Source organism: Hyperoodon ampullatus (genome assembly GCF_949752795.1).
Source record: "Hyperoodon ampullatus genome assembly, chromosome: 2".
Taxonomy (NCBI): domain Eukaryota; kingdom Metazoa; phylum Chordata; class Mammalia; order Artiodactyla; family Ziphiidae; genus Hyperoodon; species Hyperoodon ampullatus.
This window is the reverse complement of record NC_136915.1, coordinates 46,880,845-46,900,449: the sequence shown is the minus strand read 5'-3', so window position 1 is coordinate 46,900,449 and position 19,605 is coordinate 46,880,845. Positions and strand designations below refer to the sequence as shown.

Here is a 19,605-nt window from a genome sequence, read left to right as displayed (position 1 = left end):
TTCCTCAGTGCACTGCGTGTGTGTCCTCAGGGCAGGATGGAGTGGGAGTTGGGCGTGAGGTGGCCACTGAAGATGCCTAGAGAGTCTGGAGGCTGGGGGCCAGATCGTTCCGGTTGTCCAAGAGGAACTGCTCACAAGCCTTGAAGGTGGTGTAGAACTCAGAGGAGAGGCCAGTCACATTGGTGGTCACGTACCTGAGAAAGCCTGGGGTGGCCTGGTTATAGTAGGACACCTGCAGGATGGGAAGCCACACTCAGGGAGGCTGGGCGGTGGGAGGGGTGGGAGCTGAGTGGACATGAGGCGGGCGGGAGGCAGCCTTGTCTCCTGCTAGGAAGGCAGCGAATACCAGCCAGCACCCAGGGCCTTAGAAGACTGCGTGACTGGCGGGTGTGACCTCCTCCAGCTGGTCTCCCCCCACCCCGGGTGCTGACAACCCTGGCTTCCCTCTGTCACCACACACTACTGTCATCACGTGTCTCCCCTGTCAGCCGGGAGGCCCTGGAGGACAGGGGCTGGGTCTCCGGAGCCCAGCACGGAATCCCTTTTAAATGAAGGCGCTCTAGGGCCATCCGCAAGTTAGAATAAGCCCAAGGATTGCCCTGAGGAGCTCGTCAGTTTAGATGTGTTAAGTTAGCTAGCACTGTCCAAGTCCCTACCTGGGGGGGAGTCTCATAGCCACTGTGAGCTGAGGAAGGGGCAATGGGCATCCCCAGCCCAGCCACTGTCAGCCTTCTCCCCTATGCTTTAGTTAACACTGACTGCCCTGCTGAGTTTTATGGGCCCTGAGAGCCATACAAAGCCTTCCTAGACAATAAGTAAATGAGGAGATAGAAGTTTAGATCAGAACCCAGGGCTTCTGCCCTCTGTGTCCAGTGCTTTTTCCAAGACCCTGCAGTGGCCTCGGACTTAGCACAGATTAGGTCTTAATGAAGGCTCATTTTCAGCCCCTGACACCCCTAGGCTCTCCTGAGCTGCAAGAGAGAGACTGCTGGCAGGCAGGGGAGCCTGGGTCTGGAACTGTCTGAGCTGGACAGTGCTGAGTTCGGGACACAAGTGTGCCTTTGGGGTGAATCTGGGTGGGAGGGGGAAAGGAGACACCCAGCCTCACCTTGGTCAACTGGTCCCCCTCGTGCCAGAAGCAGAAGCCTGAGCAGATGGTCTCCCCACGCCTGTACTCCGAGGTCTCGAGGTGCATGGGCAGCGTAACTGACCTCATCGCGATGACATAGGGGTCCCTGGAATGGAGGAAGGGTGTGGAGGGGACACAGGAGAGGGTGAGGGCCTGGTTCCAGAGCCCTCCTCTGGCACTGACCCAGAGTCTGAGGCACACAGAACCTGGCTCTGGGCCAAGCTGGAGAGAGGAGATGCCTGTGGGTTAGCAGCTCTGAACTCACCAGGAGCCATCATGACTGCACTGTGGACTTTCTGGAAAAGACCCTCCATTGCAGACACTCAGGAAGCAGTGTTGCGCTTTGGGATTTTTGTGCTTCATCTTTTTGCCTGTCTCTAGCAGAAGTGATGCCGTCTCTCCAGCATCCCCACCATGGCACAGCTGACAGCCTCACCACCCTTCAGCCAACACAGGGCCTTCAGAGGCTGGAGGCCAAGGAGTTGGCCATGTGAGAACTGGCCTGTCTGTGGCCTGGGGCAAGGCGCCCTCACTACCCCAGGGACAGAGACCACCCCGCTTTAGAGCATGAGTGACTAGAGGGGCCATGCATCCCCATGTCCTCCATTCTACCCACAGTAAGACCACTGCGGCCAGTAGGAAGCAGAGGGCTGACTCTAGGCTGATGTCCCCTCCCTGGGGAGGAAGATGAGCCCTGCCCACCTCCCACCCCAGAAGGCAGGCACGCACCTGTTGTCACAAGGCTTCCGCCGAGAGGCCAGGATCACAAAATCCTGGGGCTTGGGGTCACCACCGAGGGCGGGGCTGATGATGTGGTAGATGGCATCATCCTCGTCCACCTGCTGCACTAGCTCCACGCTCCTGTACAAAACCCATGGGCGTCACACCAGCTCCTCGTGTGAGAGCAGGTCTGACCCAAGCCCTCCCGTGCTTCAGCTGCCCTGAGCAGATGCTTGGGGGATATTTCACCCCCAACACTGCTCAGCAGGGACCACAGGAGGGCAGAAAAGGCTGGCAAGATAAACACACACGGGCACACAGACACATACACAAGCAAATGAACACACACACCCGTGGGCACACATGTGCACAGATACATAGATAGACACCCACCGATGCACACACAAAACTATGGGTGTCTATGTCTGTGCAGATGCACATACCCTACACAGATGTGTGATGATTTAGTAGTTGTACCGAATATTTAGTGAGCGCCCACTGTGTACCAGGCAGTGTTCTAAGAGCGTTACGGGTACTATCTCACTTAACCCCACATCAGCCCATGCAGTTGGTACTCTTAGTATCCCCATTTTATAGATGAGGGGGCTGAGACTCAGAGAAATAACTCACCTCCGGCCACAGAGCTAATAAGGAAGCAGGTGTGGGACGTGCTTGGGCTGTTGGGTGCCAGAGCTGTGCCCCTCAGGCCCGGGCACACTGCACGCATGTGCCCAGGTAGACACACGTAGGCTTACATCAATACGCGCACACACACACAAGGACATCCACACAGAGACACACGCAACCACGTCCAGACCCGCCACCTTTTCCCTGCTCTCCCGCCCACCCTGGAAGCTGCCTTAGGAACAGGGCAGTTGTGGGCAGGGTGGAGGAAAGCTGCTAGGGCCTCCCTTCCCCTCAGGACACACCCCCCAGTCCCATCAAGCATCAAGATCTGATCGGGCCTTCAAGGCCCACACCAGCCCACCTCCTCCAAGAAGGCTTCCTACCACATGCCCAACCCCTTCTTCCCAACATCCACCACCAAATCACCTCTCAGGCTTCCAGGATGGCATGGCCGGCAGGCCTGGGGCCAACCTAGACCAGGGCTTTTTAAAGCAACTCAGCCCTTCTTTGCGAAGAAGCCTTATGCAGAAAGCCTGTGTGTGAACAGCGACAAGCAGGTCTGCTTTGGTGAAGAGAGATGGGGAAAGGTAGGGGAAGGCCAATTTGTCAAATATCAACTCACCAAATGACTTGCTGACTGAATTTCCAAATACACAGATCCTCCTTATGGATACACTCAGGAATATAGGCTCCTCTTAATAAGCCATTGGAGAAATGATCAAAGAACCCCCAAAGGAGGGTGTTGGCATAACAGAAAATGACTTGAAAAAATACCAGTTTCAACTTTAACATTCCCATATTAAACACTGAAATTTTGGCTATTTTCTTAAGCAAAAACTTACATGGAGAGTCAATAAATTTGGGGAACAAATGCATTTATAGGAATAACATTTATATTCAGTAACTCACTACATTAAAAAATAACATTCCTGTACATATCCATACGAAGAACTGGCAAACTTGGTAAATTCAGCAAATTGGCCATTCACTGAGTTACCCTGAGTCTGGGAGGGGTTCCCACCCACCCCCTCCACTTCCAACTACCACACCAAGCAGTCCCTGAGCCCCCTCTGGGAAGGCAGAACTCCACAGAACACGCTTTGAAAATCACTGATCTATCCCTGGGTGCAAATCTACAACCCACACCTCAAGTACCCATTTTAAGAGGAGGGAAACTGAGGCCCAGAAAAGACATGACTTGCCATGGTCACAGCTAGTTAGGCCAGGAACAAGACTTAAACCCAGGCCCCCGACTCCAATTCCAGGCTCACTCGCTTCCCTGAGGGCTCAGACTACCCTTGACTCTGACGCTCACCTAACACATAACCAAGTGCCCCACCCCCATCCTCCCTGCTAAAGGCCGGCAGGGGCTGAGCACAGTGGGGGAACGGCTCAGGAGGAGACACCTGAGGGCCCACCTCCGCACCCCACCCCGCTGCCCTCACCGGTAGTGCTTGTCCCATTCGGGCCTCCGACGGAGGTCTGAGAGCAGCAGGAAGGCCTGGGCGGCGTCCACGTGCACCAGCATCTCCATGTGGAAAGAGAGGAACTTGTCCTCCTCTAGAGTGTACAGGCGGACCTGCATGGGCCAGAGGGCAGCCTCGTTCCCGCGCCTCCTCCTCAGCCTATGCTGGGGACCGGGGCTGGAAGCTCAGGGCTGCCACTGATTGCTGTGTGACTGTGAACAAGCAACTCAACCTCTCTGAGCCTCGGTCGCATTCCCATGAAAATGGGAGATTCAGCACAAGTGGATAGGAAGGTGTCTGAAGGAGCAGTGACTGCATGCATAAGCACAGGATGGAATGGTACTCACTACGAAATGGAACAAAAACAAGCACTCAACACGAGTGAATGCCTTGTGCCAAGAGAAAGAAGTCAGATTGAAAGGTTATACACTGTATGACTCCCCGTACTGGACATTCTCAAAATAGACAAAACTAAAGGGACAGGGCTTCCCTGGTGGCGCAGTGGTTGAGAGTCCCCCTGCCGATGCAGGGGACGCGGGTTCGTGCCCCGGTCCAGTAGGATCCCACGTGCCAGGGAGCGGCTGGGCCCGTGAGCCATGGCCGCTAAGCCTGCACGTCCGGAGCCTGTGCTCCGCAACGGGAGAGGCTGTAACAGTGAAAGGCCTGCGTACAGCAAAAAGAAAAAAAAAAAAAAAAAAAAAACTAAAGGGGCAGAAAACTGATCCGTGGTTTCCTGGGGCTGGGGGTGGGAAGAGGCTTGACCACAATGGGGAATGAGAGAAACTGGGGGGATTATGGAAATGTTCTGTATCTTGATTATGGTAGTGATTCTGTAACTTTATGTGTTTTCCAAACTAGTAGAATTATACACTAAAAAGGGGAAATTTTACTACATGTAAATTATACCTCAATTTTTTTAATGTGGAAAACATTTTTTAAAAGAAGATAAAGAAGCAGGGGCCGACACAGCAACAGAATGAATCCTCAGAGCCAGGTGCCATCCAGCCCCCTAAGGTCACAGGCAAAAGTGGCAGAGCTCAAGTCCTCCCTCAGCCCGCGCTGGCCCCAGGCCCCCGTCCCAGCAGCGCCTCACTGTAGAAGGAGCAGAGACAGGGAGGACGTGGTGGGGGAGGATGAAATGGGGGGCAAGAAGGTGGGTGGGCAGGAGAGGATCCAGAGTGGGGGACCCCCACTCCAGGCCCTGGGGGGCAGGTTTGCTTCTATAACTGGGCTGGTTTCATGACCTCATCCAGTTCCTTTTAGGGAATCTCCCTTTGGCTGGAGTGCTTTGAGAGGGTTTTTGTGTCTCACAGTCAGCCACCTCTGGTGGCTCCGAGGAGGAAGGAGAGCTGGGAGGGTGGGGTCAGCTACCTGGCTGATCTCTGAGGACAGCACCCAGTTGTCCCTGGCCACGAGCATCTTCAGGGAGGAGACGTTGTTGTAGCTCAGGTACACCTGGACAGAGCACACAGAGAAGCCTCAGCTTCCGCCTTCCTCGAGGGCTCCGCGCCGGGCTGCGCTGGGGCGGGGAGAGGAAACTGGACGTGAAGGAAGGAGCCCTTGGCTTTGGGAAAGGAGGCCGGGGCTTGGCAGACTCCTCCTCCCCTTGGGGCCCCAGCTCCCTCCTGCCAAGCAAGGGGACACAGGAAAGCCCTTGGCTACCTGTGCCAGTCTTGTGGCAGCAGTATCCTGTCCCCTCCGGGCCTACCTCCAAACCCGCTCACAAGAGGGGAGGATCAGGGATCCCAACAGGCCTGAGAACGGTCCACTCAGAGCAGAAGGCCTTACCTGGTTGCTAGGGTCCCAGGGGACAGAGAGGGGCATTTCTGCCTGCTTACAGGACACGATGTACTTCCTGGGAGAGAGGGAAGACAACAACCTTGTTCCCTTGGGAGCCCATCTCTTTCCACAGACTTCACTGCTGGCTTACCGTGTGCCAGACCCTGTGCTCAGCCCAACGGCGTGGGAGAGACTCCTGTCTGGCCAGGGAGACTGGATGGGCACACAGAAAACCGCAGCTGAGGACATACACACTCAGAGGCGGGGACGGGCTGGGGGAAAGGTGCAGACCCCCAACACCCTTGCTGAGTGACTTCACTCCGGCTAAAGCGACTTCACCCTTATGTCTCAGTGTCCTCAGCTGTAAAATGGGATCAGGGGTCACACCTGCCTCCTCTTGGGGTCATCACAGGGAGAACAGTGCTTGGCATATGGTAAACCCTCCATACATGCACATTGTTCTTATTAACATCAGATGGTGAATCCTGGTGCCGTTCACAGCCCTTTCAAGTTTGTAAAGTGCTTTCACAGCAGTCATTCACACGTGGATTTGCTTCTTAAGCAACTGCATCTCCTCTCAGAGCCTTTCTTTCTTCATCTGCCAAACGGGCATCAGAGTCAATGGGAGCAACACAAGAAGTAAAATTGGTCACACCTGGCCAGGTTCAAATTCTCATTCTGCCCATCATTCCTGTCTGAGTGCCCGTGGCCACCTCATCCCTCTATCCTCGCCTGTACAAGGGGCCAGTAAGACCACTGTGTCATGAGGCCAAGACCAGAGGCTGCCTGGATGTAAAGGCCCAGCCCGGGGGAAGCACCGAAGAAACACAAGTTCCCAGGGCCAGGGAGCAGACAGGGAAGCCCTAGAGCCATGTCCGTTCCCACCGCCCGGCCCCCACTTTCCTGTCCAGGCGGATCTTCTTCCTGGCACTGGCCTCTCGGTACCGCCGCTCGCCATCCTGAGGAGAGGAGCAGAGACAGACTGTGGTGCAGGAGGGACAAACAACTTGCCCCCGCCATTACTGCCTGCCCCCTTCCCCAAAGGGCCCAAGGAGACCCTCCCTGCAGCCCTAAAGTGAAGTTCAGATCTCACTGGGGCAGCCTGCACAGGACAGTGCCCCGTCACTGAGCTCCAGCCCCAGCTTCCCCTGAGGCTCCCTGAGTGACTTTGGGAACACCACCTGCCCTCACTGTACCTGCTTCCTCCTCCATAAAAGGGGATTCCCAAAGCGCACTTACAACGCTAAGAACCCACATTTATTGAGCACTTGCTATGGGCAGGCATGCTTCTGAAGTGTTTTCCATGCAAAACTGCATCTAAGCATTATGACCACCCTCTGAGGTTGGTACTAGTACTATCCCCAATTATTTTATTTCATTTCATTTCATTTTATTATTTTAATTGCCTGCACCGTGCGGCTTGCGGGATCTCAGTTCCCCCACCAGGGACTGAACCCGGGCCACAGCAGTGAAAGCCCAGAATCCTAACCACTAGGCCACCAGGGAACTCCCAGTACTATCCCCATTTTACAGAGGAGGAAACTGAGGCACGGAAAAGCTAAGTGGCTCAGCCAAGGTCACAGGGCTAAGGAGTGGGGACAGGAACAGAACCCAGATGGCCTGAACCCAGAGCCCCCCCTCTGAACCACTACTTCTAACATCTCCCTACTAGTGAACATTAAGTGGCAAAGGCCTGAAAGGGCCTTGTGGACTGTCTACTGTCCCACTGCCTGCCAGGCTCCCTGCTCCTCTGGCCACCACCCATCTTGACTGCCCAACGCCCAGCTCTGGAGAGGGGGTCTTCACAGCCCATGCTCAGTCTTGTAAGGTGGGCGGGCTGGGTGGGTGACCTTCCTGGAGAGAAGGGGCCACCTCTCCAAGGTCACTCCCTGGCCCCCCAGAAGCAAGCCCGAGCCGGGCCCAAAGGAGGCACAAGGGAACATTGTTTAGAACCAGCCTTGAACCCAGGTCCCTGACTCTCATTCCTACGCTTTTTGCTCCCCTGTCACCATGGTCAGAGCAGTCGCCACTTACTCAGCCAGGAGCAAGGTCAGTATCTCCCCAACAGCCCTGCGAGGCAGGAACTGCAGATACCCCCTCTTTACAGATGGGGAGTGAAAGCTCGCAGAGGGCACCCACTAGAACGTGGCCAAGGTGGGGTTCCAACCCACCTCTGACCCCAAAGCCAGTGCTCTTACAGCTCTGCAGGCTCATGAATGCCTGTTAACACCCAGCACGTGGTCTGAGTTCTTCCAGGAAGCACAGGGTGCCTTCCTTGCACAAGGGGCATCCCCGGGGGCGGGTTATACCAGGGCACTTGGGGCTGGCTATGCCCCAGCAGAAGGACAGAGCTGGGTCCACTCCCCAGTCCTATCACCCTGGGCAGAGAGGGAGGGGGGCTGGTAGTGGGGCACTCACCCCAGGCTGGGGCCGAATCCAGGGCAGCATCTGAGGCTGGTTATCTGCATCCAGGACCACAAAGGTCATGAAGGCGCTGTTGATGTGCCGCCGCTGGGTCTCGGCCTCCTGGCGGTAGGCCTCCACACACACGCCCACCTCCATGCTGAGGGGAAAGGAGGGCTGGTCTCAGCTGGACAGACCTTCCCGAGGCCACCCCCTCCCCAACACGCACGCACACATGCCCAGATGCACACACGTACTCCTGCAGTTCCTCCCACAGCCCAGATCAGAGTCCGATGGGCAGGAAACCCAGAACTGTTCCCTTTCAACAATGTTTACAGAGTGCCCACTGCACCCCTGGCCCCATGCTTGTCACTGGGGTCACAGAAAGGAATAAACCGGTCCAGTCCAGGTCCTCATGGGCTAACAGATAGGGGATGGGGCAACAAACGTCTATATAAAATACGTCACGTAAGCTGCAAAGGGTGATGGAAAGACATAAGAAAGGAGGTGGCGGGGCAGAGCCTAATCTGAGAAAATGTTCACCGTACACCTCTTCACCAGCACTCTAATAGCCGTAGCCATGCCCGACAGCTCAGTCGCTGCTGTTTCTGTATCTCTGACTGTTTTTATGAATTATAAAATAGCAGCCACCTCCATTCCCCCTCATTTAGGAAGGTCTATGATCCCGGAATGTGGACATTATGCAGATGGGGACATCAAGACCTAGAACAGGGCACTCAGTTGCCCAAGGTCACACAACAGTCAGGAAGAGAACCTGCACTAGAAACCAGGCCTCACAGCTCCTAGTTCAGGGCTTTCCCCCTGCATGGCAGTAGAAGGTGTGATAGTCAGACTGTGAATAGTAAAATAATAATAATAATTTTAAAAATAATAATAAGCAGCAGGAATGGCTGACCTTCACTGAACGTTTCCTCTGGCATTCTACTAGTAACCCCTCACTGAATCCTCACAACCATGAGGTAGTTGTGGTGAGCCCAATTTTACAAGTGAAAGAACTGAGACTCAGAGGGGTTAAGTAACTTGCCCAAAGTCACACAGCTGATAAGCCATGAACCAAATTTGAACCCAGGCAGCCTGGCTCCAGATCCCTCACTTTTTTTTTTTTTTTTTTTTTTTTTTTTTGTGGTATGCGGGCCTCTCACTGCTGTGGCCTCTCCCGTTGCGGAGCACAGGCTCCGGATGCGCAGGCTCAGCAGCCATGGCCCACGGGCCCAGCCGCTCCGCGGCATATGGGATCCTCCCAGACCGGGGCACGAACCCGTATCCCCTGCATCGGCAGGCGGACTCTCAACCACTGCGCCACCAGGGAGGCCCAGATCCCTCACTTTTAACAACTACGCTATCATTGAAAATGACCAAATCTTTGAAATCACCAAAAAGCTTTCATGGGGGTATCAGAATTCATTCCAAAGGTAAGGGCTCTGGGAACTAACTGCTGTTTTAGGAAAAGGGTAGGAAAGGGTTTGATAAACAAGGGAACACTGGCAAGAGGTGGCCCTGTGACCTGAGAATCCATAGTGTGGCAGGACCAGAGACAGGAGCCGGGGAGAGAGACAGAGACACACCAAGCACATGGTGTGACCTGTGACGGCAGCAGGCACAGGGCTCGGGAGGCCAGAGAAGGAACATCAGAGCTGAATCTTGGTGATGGTAAAGGGACCCAGCAGCCAGGCAGAGTTCAGATCTCATAGACCTCGTCTACAGGGGAAACAGTTCCTGCAGTTTTGAGGTAAGGTCCCTTCTTAGGTCAGGAAGAGCCCTCAACCCCAAGAGGCCCCATCTCACCCATCCCAGCCCCACACCTGTGCTTGAAAGCGTTGTTCACGATGGCCTTCAGCACCAGGCGGTCCCCAACCTGGGATGGGCCCCGGAAGTGGAACATCTCAATGGCCTTCAGCGTAGGGTGGGCACGGCACAGCCGGCTGGAAGAGGCGGGGGTCAGGGGGACAGGACAAATGCCTCCAGTGCTTCAGCCACTGGCTTGGGCCAGCCTTCTCCTGCTGCCCCCATCCCCAGACCCAGCCCAGAACCACATGTACCACCCTCTGGTCCACCCACTCCCACCCAACCCAGTGACAGCTCTGCCCAGAGGAAGAGAACTAAAGTCCAATATCACAGCTTAGAATACTGAGGTCTACGTGCGTAGCTGGAAAAAAGCTGAACTTGAGGTGACATAGGAAAGGGCAGTAAACCTTTTCCTTCTAACTTTTACACCCTAGCACCTGCTGTTCCTACTATCTGGAAGCCCTCCCCTTACCCAAAGCTACTCGTCATTCAAGGCCCAGATGAAGTACTCCTCCTCCAGAAAGCCTTCCCTGACTATCCACACTCTGACCCTCCTCTGAGATCTTATTACTCTCATAGCCTGGGCTGCCCAAAACAGCATTGCTTATGTACTGTGTCCACAGGTTAAACACAGAGGAGGGGCCATTGGAGCTGGTCTCTAAAGGGTGAGGAAGAATTTGCCTGGCTGAGGAGAACATGGGTTGGGGAGGGCGCTCATGGCAGAGCAAACAGCAAGTACAAAGCCATGGAGGTATGAGAGTGTCAGTTAGTGAATGTCAGTTATCATAACTATAAAAAAAAAAAGCCCCAATACTTGGAGCAGAACAAGACCCGGACAGGCACAGAAGTTATAGGAAAAGGAAGTAATTATTTCCACCTCTAGGGAGAAGGGAACAGTGAAAGAGGCTTCATGGAGGAGATGGGCAGGACTTTAGCAGACAAAGAATACTGGAGTTGGCATGGTGGGAAGTCAGCCAGGAGTGAAGGCAGGGGATGGGAGCACAGAGGATTGGAAGGGGAAAAGCAAATGGCTTGATGTGCAAGAAGTGTTAAGATCCAGGAAGCAAGCGAGCAGGGCCAGGGCAAGGGGAGGCCCTGGTGCCAGCCGGGGGGCTTGGCATTTCCCATGCCATGATGGGAACCACGGAAGGAATGGTGAGCTCACAGAAAATCATTCTTCTCTGGTTCTCTGGGTCTGAAGGCCCCAGGTTACCCTGAAAGAACAGCCAAGCTTCTGAAGCCTTGAATGCCAGTACCAAGCTGGGGTTTCTCCCGCAGAGGGAGCTGGACGAGGGAAGGAGGAAGAGAAAGGAAGGGAGGCACAGGCAGGGCACTGCCCTCACCTGGCTGCAATGGTGGCCACGTTCTCCATCCAGGCCATGATCTGGCCCCCGAAAGTATGGCCCTGGTGATTGGCATGTGGGGGCAGGACCAGCTCCACACTCTCCACTCGGGTCTTCTCGGCTGGCACCATGTGGCTACAGTCTCTGCTCTCCAGATCTGACCAGAGAGGCGTAGAGGGAGGGAGGCGGGGAGGTGAGAAAATTCCCAAGGGCAGACCCTCCCCATGGGCAGCCCAGGACCCCCATGCCCACCAGTCCACCCCACGCAGATTCTTTTATTTATTCAGCACCAGGGAGGTGCCGTGCATCTCCCATCTCCCGGGGTGAGAGAGCTCATCAGGGAAGGCCTGTGAAAGAGGTAGCCTTTCACCCAGATTGCAGGCTGCTTAGAGATGCCACAGGCAGGGATGAGGGGAGGTTGAAGGCCTGAGCCAAGTTCTGGAGACCAGACAGGCAGGACAGTCCCAGGAAGCAACGAGGCCTTGGCTTAGCTGGAGCTGAGGGCAAGTAAAGGAACAGCACCAGATGATGCTGAGTGGTCAGCCAAGGGCCTGGATGCCAGACTCAGGCATTTGGACTGACGCTTGGGTAGAAGGGCTGTCAAGACAGAAGGGATCTACAGGGGCTGCAGTGGGATGGATGGTTCCCGTGGGCCTTGACAACTGTAGGAAGAGCTGGGCCTGCCCAGCCACAGCCTCCAGGCCCAGCATAAATAACAGCACACGGAATTCAGAGCACAGCTCACTGCCTTCACTGGTGTTGGCTACTTCTGCCTGCTCTCTCTCCACTCTGGGCAGCTGAACTACCCTTGGTTGGTCCTAAAATTGCCTCCTTTAGGTTTCAAGGATGACTCTGCATTCTAGTGTTCTGGACATCAGTGAACAAATCCAAGGTCACCCCTCTGGGCCTTTGCCCAGCCTGTGCCCTCTGTCAGAAAACCCCGCCTCACCTCTCCACCTGTCAAAATCCTCCCAGTCCAAAGTGGACCTTTGTGTGCTGGTACAGGACACTCTCCAAGATATGCTTTTAAGGGGAAAGGAGCAAGATACAGAACAGTATGTACTGTATGTTTACTTCTGGGTAAAAAGAGAGGGCAAACTGGTAGGTAGTATGCTTAAATATGCAGAGAATACTTCTGGAAAGATGCCCCCAAATGACGAACAGTAGCTGCCTCTGGAGGGAGCCTTGGTTCTGGGGTAGAAGAGAGTATTGCTTTTTACTCTATCTCTATGCCTACACCTCTCTCTATCTACCTACCTACCTAGCTACCTAACTATTTGTTTTTTGAAAAGTCCTAGGGTTTCAAGGCCAAGCTCAACACTACCTTCCCAAATATCTTGACTCCTAGAGACCCAAATGCATTTAGCGGATTAAAAGAGTTTTCTGTATGTCCCAGCTCCATGTTCATGGCTCCTGGGAGCTGGGTGAGATGTCCAAACGCTCCCTTTTCCCCGAAGGAACCTTGAGGCAAGAGGGCCATCCAGGCCTGAGGCCACTCGTGGGTGGACATCCCAAGGAGACTCCCTTCCTCCCTCTGCTCATTAAGGGCCCAGGACAGAGGGGGCCATGCAGGACGTGGGCTATCCTCCCCACGCACGGCGCTCACCATCCTGAATGACGCAGTTGGCCAGGAGGTCCTTGATGGTGTCCGTGTAGACCATCCGCATGCGCCGGCGCTCGGCTGCCACGCTGTGCTCTGTCTTCTCCTCCTCGGTCCGCAGCGTGATCTGCTTCAGCTTCACCTGTGGCAGGGGGTGAGGTGGGGGTGCTCAGGACAAGTTTCCTGAAATAGCATGAGAGCCTGTCCCCCAAACAGCCATCTCACGCCTGGGGCTGCTGGATGGTTACAAGTCTTGTCCCCTCTTTGTCCCCATCTTCCATCTCCCTGTTGACTGATACATCACTTTCATCCTCCAGTGTCCCCGTCCCCATTCGTGAGCAAAGGCACTGTGGATGGGGGTTGTTGATGCAGGACATGGGAGGCAATGGAGAGAATTGGAGGATCCTGGGGTGCGAGGTGCACAGGGAGAGGTGGGGAAAAGCAGAGCGGGGAGGCGCCTGGGGTTCAACCACAGCACGGGGCGGGCCTTCTTCTGGGGATTCCCTGCTGTGCCCCCACCTCTACCCCTCCACCAACCCCCAGAATCACCATGTAGACAGGCACCCAGGTGGTCCGGTAGCATCGGGTGGTCAGGTGTAGCCACCTACCTTGGAGATCTCCCGGTGGGCCACAAAGGTGGCCAAGGCCTTGCACACGCTCCACTGCTTGTCAGAGCACAGGTCCTCGGAGGCCACCTGGATGCCCACCTGGAGAGGAAGAGCAAGGTGGACAGCTGAGGAGGGAGGAAACAGAGCTCACCAACCCGAGGCCCCGCAGGTGGAGACAGCAAGTCCCACCCCAGGCCTGGCCTCTGGTGCTTCTGTATCACCTACCAAGTCCAGGGGGCTAGAGACCTGGGGTAGGTTCTGATTCTGCCCCTGGCTCCCTGGGACACCTTGGGCAAGTCACTTCCTTTCTCTGGGCCTCAGTTTCCTCATCTGTAAAATGGGAATGATGAGGCCCTCTTCCAGAGCTCATAGAGCCCCATGCATCCCCAAAGAGTCCTCCCATTAAACCTTCAACAACCCTGCCGCATAGGAATCATGTTCCCATTCTACAATGTGCAGACAGAGGCTGTGGGAGGTAAGCTAATGGACGGAAGTCCAGCACCCTCCTCCACACCACTGCCTTCAGGGTCAGGCACAGCGGCTATCTTCCCTGTATTCCTGAGACCACCTGGCTGCTGAAGAGAGGGTCTGAGACTAGGTATGAAGACCCAGGAGGCTGGAAGTCAAGGCTCACATTGGAATCTACATGGCTTGGTGACCTGGGGCAAATCCCTTCCCCTCCCTAGCCTCAGTTTTCCCTTCTGTATTATGGATATTGGACATTGCCCTAGGATCCCCCCAACCCTGCCAGCTGTTTCAGAACTCTGCTGCCTCAATCGGGGCACTGTGAGTGTGAGTGTGAGTGTGCCTGAGCTGGTGGCTGAGAATGAAGAGGAGGCAGAAACCCACCCACCCACCTGCTCACCTCCATACTGGAGTTGAAGGCCCGGTTCACCTTGGCCTTGATATTCACCACTTGTCCAACACTGAGGAGAGAAAAGCAGGAGGTAAGCCTTCCAAGAGGGGACAGAGGGAGAGAACAGGTGTCTCTGCTGAGAGGAACTGGCAGGAGAACCTCACGGCATACGGAGCATATTCACATCTACCATGTCACTGAGTCCTCAAAGCAAGCCGGCAAGACAGTGTTAGCACCTCATTCTACAGGTGGGGAAGCTGGGGCAAGAGAAGTGGCATGATGTCATTCATCTCCCCCTTTCCCCCGCTTTCCCTTGTCCAATGAATACTCAAGCTTCTCTTTGCTCTCAGCTCAACAGTCCTTCCTAAGGAAAGCTCTCCCTGCCCTCCCAGAGCCCCATAAGGTTCACCCTCCTAACACTTCTTCCAACAGATGGACCTCTGTCTCCCCCACAGTCCTTAAGCTCTGCTGGGGCAAGGATCATGTCTGTTTTGCTTACCACTGAATCTTCAAGTCCTTGCACGTGGCACAAGGTAAGTTATGAATAGTGGCCTACTGAATTAATGAATTCCACAATTATTGAATGCCTACTAAGCACAAGATAACTATAAACACAGGGTAGGAAGGGAAAGAATACCTATTATGTGCCAGGTACTTTGCACGACCTCATTTGAACCTCAGAACAAGTTTGGTAGGTAGGTTTAGGGTGGGACTGAGTATCAGAGAGGGTAAGCCATTTGCCTAAGGTCACCCAGCTAAAGATGGACAGAGCCAGGATTCTAAACTCATTCTACTGAGCACCCTAGTCCTGCTCTTTCCAGCTGCAACTGTCCCGCTGGAATGACTCCCAGGTCCAGATGAACATCAGAATCCCTGAGCGAGCCACTTTGCTGCCCTGTGCTGATGTTTTTTTTAAATCATTTATTTATTTATTTATTTATTTATTTATGGCTGCGTTGGGTCTTCATTGCAGCGTGCAGGCTTCCTCTAGTTGCGTCCAGCGGGGCTACTACTCTTCGTTGCGGTGCATGGGCTTCTCCTTGTGGTGACTTCTCTTTGTTGTGGAGCACGGGCTCTAGGCACGTGGGCTTCAGTTGTTGTGGCACACGGGCTTAGTTGCTCCGTGGCATGTGGGATCTTCCTGGACCAGGGCTCAAACCCGTGTCCCCTGCATTGGCAGGCATATTCTTAACCACTGCGCCACCAGAGAAGTCCTGACTTGTTCATTTCTGTTATTATTTTTTTTTTAGTAGTTCTAATAGTCAGGTAGGGGACTATCATTTTTAGGAGATGCATGCTGACATATGGAGGGATGAAGTGTCATGATGTCTGCAACTTACTTTCAAATAGTTCACACAACAGTGATACTGTGGATTCTGTTCCAGACCATGGCAGTAAAGCAAATATCGCAATAAAGCGAGTCACACAATTTTTTTGGTTTCCTGGTGCATATAAAAGATATGTTTACACTATACTGTAGTGTATTAAGTATGCAATTGCAATATGTCTAAAAAACAATATACATACCTTAATTAAAAAATACCTTCTTGGGACTTCCCTGGTAGCACAGTGGTTAAGAATCTGCCTGCCAATTCAGGGGACACAGGTTCGAGCCCTGTTCTGGGAAGATCCCACATGCCACGTAGCAACTAAGCCCGTGCATCACAACTACTGAGCCTGTGCCCTAGAGCCCATAAGCCACAACTACTGAGCCCACGTGCCACAACTACTGAAACCCGTGTGCCTAGAGCCCGTGCGCCGCAACAAGAGAAGCCACCGCAATGAGAAGCCCGCGTGCAGCAATGAAGCCCCAATGCAGCCAAAAATAAATAATAAATAAATAAACTTATTAAAAAAAAAAAACTTTCTTGCTAAGAAATGCTAACCATCATCTGAACCTTCAGCCAGTTGTAATTTTTTGCAACAGTAACATCAAAGATCACTGATCACAGATCACCATAAAAAATATAATAATAATGAAAAAGTCTGAAATATTGCAAAAGTTACCAAAATGTGACACAGAGACACTAAATGAGCCAATGTTATTGGAAAAATGAGGTCAATAGATTTGCTTGATGCAGGATTGCCACAGACCTTCAATTTGTAAAAAAATGCAATATCTGCAAAGTGCAATAAAATGAGGTATGCTTGTATTTATCCACATACAGATAAAGCAAATTTAGCAAAGTGTTCATTATTGACTCTCAGTAGGGATGATCACAGCACTGTTCAACTTTCTATAATTTTGAAAGTTTTCATAATAAAAAAGTAGGAAAAAAAAAAACTTCCCTCATCCCCCAAATAAAAATAAGTCTATTTTTTGCAGTGCTAAAAAAAAGAGAAAGAAGTTTCTGACCCTTCCCCTTCCTCCTCCTCCCCTCCCCCCCTCTAGCCCCCCCACCCTGCCCCAAGCCAAGCAGTAACCCATTTGGACTCCCAAGCTTCTCTTCCTTCCTGACTGTCCTCCATCTCATAGCTCAGGCCAAAACTGGCTCCATCCACAGGGTCAGTGCCCAGCCTCCTTGGGGCCCCCTTCAAGCCGCTAATTTCCCAACACCCCTCCAGAGGCAGCTCCAACAAACAAATGTGACCCCTGTTCAAGCCCTTCTCCAAGACCAATTTACTAGCAGGGGACAGAGGAACATGTTAAATGACACCACAGTGATGCTAACAGCAAAACCCAGATGATGAAGAACTATAGAGAACAAATAACCAGGTTTCTTCAACAACTAAACTTTGGGCTTCCCTGGTGGCACAGTGGTTAAGAATCCGCCTGCCAGTGCAGGGGACATGGGTTTGAGCCCTGGTCCAGGAAGATCCCACATGCCACGGAGCAACTAAGCCCATGGGCCACAACTACTGAGCCTGTGCTTTAGAGCCCGTGAACCACAACTACTGAAGCCCACACACCTAGAGCCTGTGCTCAGCAACAAAGAGAAGCCAGCACAATGAGAAGCCCGCGCTCCGCAACAAAGAGTAGCCCCCACTCGCCGCAACTAGAGAAAGCCCACGCACAGCAACGAAGAGCCAACGCAGCCAAAAATAAATAAATAAATCTATTTATTTAAAAAAACAAACAAACAAACTTCAAGAGAAGACACATAGAGAGGGAGAGGGAGCAGGGAGGAGAGGGTGTTGCGGGGAGATGTAGGACCTACGGGTCAAAAAAAGACTTAAGAGGGAAGTCCCTGGTGGTCCAGTGGTTAGGACTTGGCACTTTCACTGCCGGGGCCTGGGTTCGATCCTTGGTCGGGGAACTAAGATCCTGCAAGGCATGGCCAAAAAAAAAAAAAAAAGATTTAAGAGACCTAGCAACCAATTGCAACCTGATTTGCATCCTGACTTGAGCAACAAAAATAACTGTAAAGCAAAACAAACTAAAAAAACAAATTCATGAGACATTGTGGGCAACTGAATGCTGACTGGATATTTGATGTTAGTGAGAAATTGTTCATTTTCTTTAGGTGTGGTAGTGGTATTGAAATTATGTTTTAAAAAGTTCTTATCCATTAGAGAGACATTTTGAGATATTTTAATATTTTTTTAGAATTTTAATTTAATTTAATTAATTTATTTGTTATTTTTTGGTTACGTTGGGTCTTCGTTGTGGCGTGTGGGCTTTCTCTAGTTGCGGTGAACAAGGGTTACTCTTGGTTGTGGCGCGCAGGCTTCTCATTGCAGTGGCTCCTCTTGTTGCAGAGCGCAGGCTCTAGGCGTGCAGGCTTCAGTAGTTGTGGCACGCAGGCTCAGTAGTTGTGGCACACAGGTTCTAGAGCGCAGGCTCAGTAGTTGTGGCGCATGGGCTTAGTTGCTCCACGGCATGTGGGATTTTCCCAGACCAGGGCTCAAACCCGTGTCCCCTGCATTGGCAGGCAGATTCTTAACCACTGCACCACAAGGGAAGTCCTTTGAGGTATTTTTAAATGGCAAAAGCAAAAACAAACAAAAAAACCTTCCCCAGCTTTCCTCAGGTATAGCCAGGCCTTTCCTGGCCACCAATCATGCTCCAGGGCCCTCCCCAGCTTACCCTCCTTCCCAGGATCCTCTCCAGCATTTCCTCCCACCCACACCCTCCTCTGCCCAGACTCACCTCCACTCCACTGGGTCCCTCCGCGTGTCCATCCATCATGTACACACCGCACCCCAGCCTTCTCTATCCCTTGCTCCTCCAAGTGCCAGATCCCGTGTTGGCAACAGAGACCCAGAGCTGGCCCAGACACGGCTCCACTGGCCTACAAATTGTCACTACACACAGTACTGGAGCCAGCTCAAACACCTCCTCCAGGAAGCCACCTTTGACTACCCTCTGGGCCACTCACTATACCCACCCCCACACATATAGGCAATGAGGCCTGTTTGTTAAGAACAAGGGCTCTGGGGCCAGACTGCCTGGCTCGTAGTATGTCCTGGGTTCTCCACCAGCTGTATGACTTTAAGCAAGTTACTTCACTTCTCTGTGCCTCCGTTTTCTCACCTGTAAAATGAGGGTACTAATAGCTACGACCTCATAGGGTTGTTCTGAGGACTTAATTAAAAAGACATTACAAATAATGCATCAATATTGGCTCATTGTGACAGAGGTACCATACGAATGTAAGATGTTAATAATAGGGAATCTCGGTGTGGGGCATATGGGAACTCTGTACTATCTACAGTGTTTTTCTAAATCAAAAATTATTCTAAAATAAAAGATATTTAGAAAAAGTATTACAAAGCACCCATACGCAGAGATCATTGTTAGCCTGGAATTCACTGCTTTGAATTGAAATTATGTTTCTATATCTGCCTCCCTGCAGTCTGAGAGCTCCTGGGGCACAGGGACTATGTTCCAGTTGACTTTGTGGACCCCAAACCCAGCATGGGCCCTGGTCCACAAGCAGTGATGAATGACTAAATAAGTGAATACAGGGACTAGCCAAACTTTTTCCTTAACCACAACTCGTGGGGCACCAGGAAGTCCTGAATAAGTCCTTGGCACTTGATGTCCTAGGCACTGATAGTTTAAGAGCAGACCTGGAGGCCAAAGCACTGTATGCAGCTCTGCAGCCTGTCCTGGGCAGAGGGCTCAGCATGCTCCTTGGGTCCCAGCAAAGCTGTGCAGAGACAAAGCTCAGCACAGTGTAATGAAGAGTCTTCTAACCAGTACAGACAGTTAAAAAAAAAAAAAAAAAACCCGAAAACCCAAAAACCCAGGAGGTAATAAGTTCCTCATCCCTGGGGGTACATGAGCAGAGGCTGAATGGTCCAAACTTCTGGGTCGGGCTCTGC

General features: G+C 52.7%; 1 protein-coding gene across 1 annotated transcript in view; it reads right to left on the bottom strand.

Moving 5' to 3' along the window:
* Positions 1 to 76: 76 nt before the first annotated feature.
* The window catches only part of ACOT11 (acyl-CoA thioesterase 11), a gene marked incomplete at both ends in the record, with an annotated part of 51,543 nt that continues 32,014 nt past the window's right edge, over positions 77 to 19,605 (bottom strand). The window contains 13 exon segments of the mRNA XM_079698194.1: positions 77 to 232; positions 1,109 to 1,235; positions 1,859 to 1,990; positions 3,922 to 4,055; positions 5,314 to 5,397; positions 5,731 to 5,793; positions 6,621 to 6,680; positions 8,140 to 8,284; positions 9,948 to 10,067; positions 11,274 to 11,430; positions 12,880 to 13,015; positions 13,482 to 13,580; positions 14,347 to 14,407. Coding sequence (XP_079554320.1) covers positions 77 to 232; positions 1,109 to 1,235; positions 1,859 to 1,990; positions 3,922 to 4,055; positions 5,314 to 5,397; positions 5,731 to 5,793; positions 6,621 to 6,680; positions 8,140 to 8,284; positions 9,948 to 10,067; positions 11,274 to 11,430; positions 12,880 to 13,015; positions 13,482 to 13,580; positions 14,347 to 14,407 — 1,474 coding nt within the window.